This window comes from Montipora foliosa, chromosome 6 (assembly GCF_036669935.1).
Source record: "Montipora foliosa isolate CH-2021 chromosome 6, ASM3666993v2, whole genome shotgun sequence".
In the NCBI taxonomy this organism is placed as follows: Eukaryota; Metazoa; Cnidaria; class Anthozoa; order Scleractinia; family Acroporidae; genus Montipora; species Montipora foliosa.
The window spans coordinates 7,881,311-7,890,003 of NC_090874.1; the positions used below are offsets into that span (position 1 = coordinate 7,881,311).

Sequence of the window (8,693 nt, forward strand, 5' to 3'; positions counted from 1 at the left end):
AGTTTCCTGTTTTTTGTGATTTAAGCCACCAGCAAGGAGTTGCTTGCTAAATTTCGTAAAGGCTAAGCATTGAAACTGGTTTGCTTGAAAACACCATAACTTTCTTCTACTTGGTTCAGTTAATAACAAAAACTACATGGCCTATACCCTGCTAAACCAGTTTCAGTGATATTTTACATTCCGGTACATACTTTGTTTGTATTTCATTTTGTAACTTCCAAGCTTCTCTTGCAAATTATATTATTGAATGTTTGATTTAGCTAAAGTTACAAAGGCAATTATGCCAACTTTCCTTGATTATCTGGGAGTCTCCCCCCCCCCCCCCCCAACAGGGGGGACTCCCATATAAAAAGGAAAGGGGTGCTCGTCACAAATTTTGAAAAGAACTCTGTACCAAGATCCTGTCCTGGTGCCATGAAATTTTTTTCATCCCTTAGAAGTATCAAATTATGGGTTTTACTTGGGTAACCTTAAAAAGTAGTTAATTGTCCTTTGTAGGCTCAAATCGCATTCCCAAGTTAAGACTGTTTCGACTTTTTCAAACTTGTTTCACTGTTTCTAAATGCATTTCTTATGCTATTATGTCATCATTAATGTATTTCCTTGAAACTTACTAGTTTCAATGGTGGTGGTCAATATTCTGGAAAGAATGGTTGATTTTATTTGGAAAGAAAATGCTTTTTAGTGGGTGGTTCGGTGGGTGGAGGGGTTGGTGGGAAAAAATCTCCAGGCCACAGTTGTTCAAAAGTTGGATAACTATCCACTGGATAAATTACAATCTGTTGGATAGCGCAATCGGTTTCTCTATGACTTATCCTCTGGATAGTGATTTATCTGGCAGATAGCGCTATCCATTGTTTGAACAACTGGACCCAAATTTTACATCTCCAGAGCTGTGTCTCACACTGTGGGTTAATCACGTTTAGGTTCTCTTCATTCTTCTTTTCAAATTGATGGCGATCAAGTGTGAAGTATTTGGTGCAGTCCTATACTTTCAACATTTTACATCGGATTTATCTGGAATGGAAATTTGTTTTACAATAATACTATACACTAGGACTCTTTAATTTGAAAAGAGGTGGAGGTAATTTAATAATAATGACAATGATACTAATTGTTTGTTTTCAAATATTTAATTCAATATAATTCACATTTACAAAATTGTCAAAAACAATTGTTAAAAAAAAAAGATTTATACAAGCTATTAAAAAAAATTGCACATTTTCTTGTTTTTGTTTTCTTCTCTTTCCTTCCTTCTACCTTTAAAAAAATCTAATATTAAAGAACTTACTAATAATTGAGTAATTAAAGAAAAAAATACAACAATAATAATAATATTAATAATAATATTATTATTATTTAATAATAATAATAATAATAACAATAATATGAAAATGGGTTGTGCAGGAGAGGGAAATTGTTTTGAGTGAGGAGTTGCATGAAAACATTTTGGTGCTGCCTAGCTTGAATGTGCCATGGGGAAGTTTTCTGTTTGCATGTGGAAATATTAAATTTGGACTTCAGTCTTGATTATAAATGCTAATTGCATTCATCTGGTCCAAAATAACATTTCTTTCCCGAAGGAAGATCGGTTCCCTAATTCATGATTCCGAATTCTGTCCCACCCAGCAGCTCATGCGATCATCCTCGGTGAAAAAAACCTGTGAAACTCACGGATGACGTAACACAAGGGGAAAAAGAGGAAAAAAAAACATCAAACAATAACCTGACCCTACCACGAGCCAACAAAAAACAGAAAAAGTTTCATAGGCTTTTTACACTGAGGTAAGCCCATGGCCACTGATCAGCTTTAATCAGGAGTTCCCAATTTTTAAATATCCCTCTTTTTAAAACTGCCTCTGGACAGAGAACTTTTTATTACCGAACTGTTAGCATATGGAATTCCTTGGAATCTAATCTGAAACTTTGTAGCAACGAAAAAATAATCGTAAGGAGTGTTTAAGGAACAAACTGCTAAGGGATTTTTTAGGAAGTGATTGATATCGTGATAAGTAGTTATGTAATTGATAGTGATGATTGGTTATTTTAATCTTGTAAATCATTTAAATAATTATGTAAATTATTATTGTTCCTGAAAAGCCCCTTTGGGGAGGTTCAATGCTCCCAGAGGCTTTTTTTTCTTCTTCTTCTCCGGCGAAGTTTAGTCAGTCGTACGACGTCGTTTTGCGGCTGAAAAGAGGAAGAAGAAAGAAAATCTCTGAGAGCAGGGTGGCTGTCGGGTGGGGTGCTTTGTATCGCCCTTTTCGCCCGCGATTGTACCAATGACAGCGGCTACCTCCAATTGACAGAAAGATCACTTATGTATCCCTTATTATTGTGTGTTCCGTATTGCAAAGAAATTACGTTCCAATATGGCTGACTGCCGATCATCAAAGTTGTTGGTGAGACATTTACCTTCTAAGTTAAATGTCAACGATAAAATCGACTTGCTGAAACATTTTGGAGCTAAAGATGTCATTTGCATGAAAAGAAGAGGGAAAATGGTGCGTGTGTTGTTTGTTCAACTAATTTTGCGCATTAATTTGCGTGGTGTTTAACACAGTCGCTCAGCGCATAGGCAATACAAGTTTGTTACAAACCACTTACGATAACCGAGTGACGGCTTATTCCATGCACATGTAACGTTCCTGATTGCAAAAACACTGCAAAAAAAATTTACCTCCCCTTATAAGGTATCGGGTGGATTGGATAATTCACATTTTAAGCAGCGTACCAAGGGTACGACGGTTCATCTAGGCCAGGGTACATTTCATTGACCCCTGGTCCACAGACAACCTGGATGAACCAGGTCCATGGACTTCTTAAATGGACCAGTGATCGACCACTGTTTTGTCCTTCCTCCAAAGTTCGAACCCTGCAGTTAATCGTCCAGAGACTCTCCGCACCATGTAAACATTTAATGTCTGGGTTGTCATCATACATGTATATATATAATGAAAAAAGGAACAACGAGGATTTGCCGGAGCAAGCAAGACAGACGTTCTCCCCTGGGTTCCTTCAGAGAGTAATGTCGACAATACATTAAATGTAGTCCCTAACGTTGTTTATTTCAACATCTTTATTAACGATGATTTGAATATAAGCCATGCATAGTGTACAAAGGTTAATAATAATAATGACTATTAGGCGGTCAAGGTTCACTTACTAGGTAATGGTCAAACTTATGCTCCAGTGACAGTGGTTTAACAGAAAGAAAACTGGTTGCTGCAAAAAAAAAAAAAAAATCCCTTGGCATGAATGGGAACTGTAGAGTCAATGTTCAGCATTAGAATTATTTATTGACTTACAATCTTGACCTTTCATGTACAATAGCGAGATGCTGCTTTTGTTGAATTTCCCAGTCAAGCAGAAGCTGCTCAGGTTAGTTTGTCCATTGGTCATTTTAAAGGAACATGTAACCTTTGTAATGTGTTATATTTCCAAATGCTATCACCATGAAAACTTTTTTCAGTTTCTGGCCTTTGAGCCCAAATAACTCTTAATTAATAGACTTTTGACCTTTTGAATTAATGTCAAAGTTCTGCAGTCTATTTATGTTTCAAATTGATTTCAAAGTTATTGTAATTTCTAAAAAGCACCAAGCAATATTAAAGTATTAGTCTGGGACATTTACACACCTTTTTTTTTTTTGGAATACTTATATTCATTTTTTCCATTAGTGGCATCTTGCAAATCACAAAATTACATTGAAAAAACTCTAACAAGGCCCAACAAGCCGGAAACAGCTGTCTGTGTTTGCTTTCTAGTTTGAGCGCTGATCATGCTAGGTTTGGCCGACCAAAGTTCAATTGTGATGTGTGAAATTAATACTTATCAGTGTTTGTGTTGATGCAACGTAATCATTACTTGGCTTTGCAGTCTTTAGTGTTAAATGTTTAAAGAAACTCTTGTTAGTTTTCCTTCTTTTTTAAAATTAAAAAACAAAAACATTTGAATTTATCAGAGGATTTTGAGCCATGTTTGCCTGTTAGATTTGTTGGTAATAATTTAAGGTAAAATGATCATTATTCATACAGCTAATAGATAACAAGGAATCCAAATACTTGTTAAGTACCAACTGACGTAAAATTGATACGAGTCCTTTAAAATAATAATACAGGCCTTGTCCCAGTTGCATCAGATAGAGGTACTTGGAAGCAGATTAACAGTCGAGTATGCTAAACCTTATCATGAACACCTCGCGGCACGGCAGTGTAGCAGGTTAGTGATCTCTGTGTTTGCTACATGTAGTACTGGATCATCTCTGATGTTTTTGTAAGTTCAAACATTTTGTATTTATTTACATGTAGTTGTTCATCGATACAAGACCCAAACACAAAAGGCAGAAGTCAACACTTTTAACTACTTTCTTTGTAGGAATACAATACAATACAATACAAACGTTATTGACACTCCCTAAAGAGGGATTTTCAGTGACAATGATCTAAAAATACAAAATTACTATAATAAAGACTTTCATAGAAAAATTCAGGAAGCTAAAATGTTAAAAAACATTCGCTAGAATTATAACTGGGCAGCAAATAATTTGGCTCTAAGATGACGCTTAGAATCATGAGAAGAGTTACAGAGTAAGGGAATTATCTAAACTGTTCCACAGACTTACAGTACGATAAAAAAATGTCCTTTGTGCAGATTTAGTTTTATATAAGGGTATGTTCAGAAGTTGGGAGCTTCTGGTTGTGCGACCACTTACTTCACCTTCGACAATGGGTAAGTAGGAGAAGAGCCAGTCAATCATTTAAAAGCAAGCACAGCATCATGGAGGTATACCTGAGATTTAATAGGTAGCCAGTGCAGTTCTCTCAGGAGCAGAGTAACATGGTCAAATTTTCTGGAACCACTGATAATCCGGGCTGCAAAATTCTGGACCGCTTGGAGCTTGAGAAGGTTAGTGTCCACTTCACTGGACCCGACGGAGGAACAATAAAACAACTTACTAAACACTAGAGTGTTAATTATTGTAATTAAGGTGGATCTGTCAAACACACGATTAATTTGAGCTAAACAGGAGGAAACTGTTTTAACAATATGCTCGTGAAAAGTAAGGCTTGGACAGAAAGTCACGCCTAGGACAACGTGCACCGGTGATAGTTCTTTCCTAAGAGGGAGAGACGAATAACCAGGAGATTTTGTAAACTTTGGCGACTTCCATAAACAATAAGCTTAGTTTTATCAGGGTTCAAGAGAAGACGATTTTCGAAGCACCAGTTCTGAATAAATTATGTAGGAGGTCAACGTTCAAATCAGCAAAAGCCTTAGCCCAGTCATGGACTGCGGAAGAAATCTGAAGTAAAAAAGAAGTAATTGTTTTATCTAGTAGCACAAAAATAATTTTAAAAAGTGGATTTAATGTTTTATTGATTTATTTTTTTTGAATAATTATTATATTACATGTAATATATATGTAATTATATTACATGTAAACTAAATTTTAAGGAAATATTTTAAGGTAAATACTTTTTTAGGTTTGTAGGTTTTTTGTGGGACCCTTCATAGGTTTAACCTCAGTCTGTGACCTCAAATGCAGTGTTTGAACAAAGTAAATAATATTAAATTATATTTTATTGCTACATGCTAGGGTAAGAGTTGAAATAAACAGGAGACATTTACTAGTATGCCGGTGCACTATTAGTGAGTTATTGTAAAATCATTAAATGGAAGAAAATTATTTTGTAGAATTTCCCCTCAAACAGAATTTGATGATGATGATGATGTCAAAAACGGGAAGGAACCTAAAAAGCCAGATTCAGAACAGAGCAGCAAAGAAAAAGTGAAATCCAGTTTACAAGGATTGGCACCAGGCCTAGGGTATGAACAACTTTGCAGCTTCTTATTTGTAAACACTTATTTGGTTTCACACTTAAAGTTATAAGTATTGGAAGTAAAGGTCAGCACACAAGGGATTTAAAGTTACATTTTTATACATGATACAAAATGTTTAAATCTTATAGCTTGTGGGCTGTTTTTGTAGAAAAAGTAACAATAATAAATAATTGCTGGAAAAAAATAAAAAGGTGTACACTTCAACTGTGGAAATGAAACTGTTAATTTTTGGACGAAAGGCCATCATCTGAGTTAATTAAATAACTTATTGACTTACTACAGTTTTCTGAAGAAAAAGATCAAGATTTTGAAATCTGTGAAATTAAAGCAACAGGATATGTCTTCTGAAGTGCACTGCACTTGATGTTAAATGTTATTTTACCTAGCAAAAGAAATGAAAATGAGGGGAAAATGCTAAATATAGTCACCAAGCTCCTGGAGGGGGGACTTGAAACTAGACATTTTAAGGGTCTTTGTCTCAAAACCTAGACGTACGACCAGGGTTAAAATTTTGGGAATTAGTAAAGAATATGAAGACGAAACTGTCAACATTAGAAAAAAGATCTATCAGATAGTTTTTCAGTTATTAGCAAAATACATGAAAGTTAGATGTTTGTGCCATTTTTGAAAAACCTGTTTGACAGATTTAACTATTTATTATCTATACACACATGATTATTAATTTTTTTCACGCTAAGGAAATCCTGATAAAGGTGGGGTCGTATGGATAGTTCTTGAGAAAAATGCCTTTGATATGTCTAGTTTCCAGTCCCCCGTACAGGAGCTTGGTCACTATAATTTTATTTAGCATTTTGGTTGACTTTATTGATTGAGTCTTGTTCCTTAGAGTGTAAATGGGACAGAGTTTACAAAAGACAAGTAATTACTTTTTTTTCTGTTTTTCCTTCATAGATCAATCAAGAAATACATATTTGTTGATATTTTGGTAATCTTTTGACTTCTTTTGATTTATGTTCAGAATCCACTACATCGCTAATCCAAGCTTGTCTTACATGTATCCTCCTGCAAATGCTACAATCCTGACTAACATAGCTCACACACTGGCTTGTGTTCCAAGGTTCTACATTCAGGTAAGCAGGCGGTGGAATGTATCAGCAAAATAATAATGTTACAGTGCTATACTTCATATTACATTTATTTCGTTCATTGAGTCCTTTCATGGGGACATTACTAAACAACGGAACAGTGAAACAAAGCACCAAAACACCATGTATGACTCCACCATACATTGAATACTAAGCGACAAAGGTTGGATTTGAGATTAAACATACTTTTAGGCCTAATTAGGCCTAAACAGTCATTGCTCCTAATCTCAGTCTTAATCTGAGTCCTAATCTTAATAACTCACTGAAAAACTATGTCACCGTTAATCTCAGTGACTTAGGAGCAATAACGTTTTAGGCCTAATTAGGCCTAAAACAATATTTAATCTGAAATCCAACCTTTGCTGGTTAGCATTCAATGTATGGTGGAGTCATACATGTACATGTACATGGTGTTTTTTAATTAGTGGTTCGTTTCGCTCTTTCAGTGTTTCGGTGTTTCACTGTTTTGTGGTTTAGTAATGCCCCTTTCATGGTGGCACAGGGCTCGAAATTAATGAAAAGATTTTAGTCGCAAAATTGTGGTGCAGCATTGTGTTGTCGGCAGTTTAGCAAAACAAAATATGAGCCTGCAATACTTGTTTGTAAAGAAACCGCTGAAAATGGCAAATGATTGAAGGAATGGGGTTGTGCACATAACATCTCAGCTAAATTACGCTGCAATTACGCTATCTTCAGGTTGAAAGAAAATTCTAAGCAAGAAACAAAATAATTTTCTCATTCTTTTATTTATTTTAGCAATGAAGTGGCAACTGCTAAACCCTTTTATTTCGAAAGAGCAAAGGTGAAAGCAAGTCGCAAATTTGCAACTTCTCCAGATATTTTGGGTGATGTAGCTAGCAGCTGCCGTAACGTATAATGTGATTGGAAAACAGGCTCAATCTATTATTTCATTTGACAGTCTTAAAAAACTGAATATTCGCATTCTTGCTAATAGCACTTCAATTTCTGGGAGGGTACTTGTGAAATCAAAGAAATGAAAGTACAAAAGCAAATTTACAAATTCAGCACTTCCAGTGGTTTGTATTGCATAGAGAAATCTAACTGTTGTGATACGTAATGAGTTTCATTTCGTTTCATCTAACAGAAAGCCAATTCAACTGGTACAACTTCAAGTAACGGTACATGTATTTAATTCAATTCAAAGACAGGATAAATTTTGCTCTAATTAACAGGCATACCCATTCAAGCAATTGCGTGCATATGAATCAAATATTTAAATATTTGTGCTTCATTAAGCACAAATATGTACACTGTTTGCCAATGTTTTTCTTTCACAATTTCAACTTGTTTTCAGATGCTTTTTGTGAACATTTTTGAAGCCGTTCAGTAAACTTGCAGGTCATGTACTCCAGCTCGTTTATTAACCCGTTGACTCCCAGGGGTTCCCCATTGACGAGTAAAATCGTCTGGTGTTAGACAGAGTAAAATATCTAAATCTGGCCGGTTCAGGCCAGTTTGGGTGTTGAAGAGTTATTAAACAGTACATTATGATGCAGTTTTTAGCAAACAATAATATTGAACAGTACTGTTTAATAACAAACAGAACCCATAGGGGTGTTGCCTAGTTTCACAGACTTAATTGACTGTCAAACAAAATCTTAGTTTTTTTCTGTCTCTCGGCAGGTTTTGCATTTGATGAATAAAATGAACCTTCCAGCTCCATTTGGTCAGAGGACCCCCACCCCACCTTTGGTAAGGTTTACCATACAATAAACAACCTGT

The 8,693-nt window shown here is 35.3% G+C and overlaps 1 protein-coding gene across 2 annotated transcripts in view; it reads left to right on the top strand.

Moving 5' to 3' along the window:
- The first annotated feature begins 2,339 nt into the window (after positions 1-2,339).
- The window catches only part of LOC138006570 (RNA-binding region-containing protein 3-like), a 13,353-nt gene continuing 6,999 nt past the window's right edge, over positions 2,340-8,693 (top strand). Inside the window, exons 1-6 of one of the 2 annotated variants that reach the window (XM_068852984.1) lie at positions 2,340-2,504; positions 3,334-3,381; positions 4,121-4,221; positions 5,698-5,829; positions 6,824-6,935; positions 8,595-8,663. In XM_068852984.1, the coding sequence (XP_068709085.1) occupies positions 2,373-2,504; positions 3,334-3,381; positions 4,121-4,221; positions 5,698-5,829; positions 6,824-6,935; positions 8,595-8,663 (594 nt within the window). In that variant the 5' untranslated portion in view covers positions 2,340-2,372. Of the gene's footprint in view, positions 2,505-3,333; positions 3,382-4,120; positions 4,276-5,697; positions 5,830-6,823; positions 6,936-8,594; positions 8,664-8,693 lie in introns of both variants that reach the window. The other variant, XM_068852983.1, reaches the window with a different exon arrangement.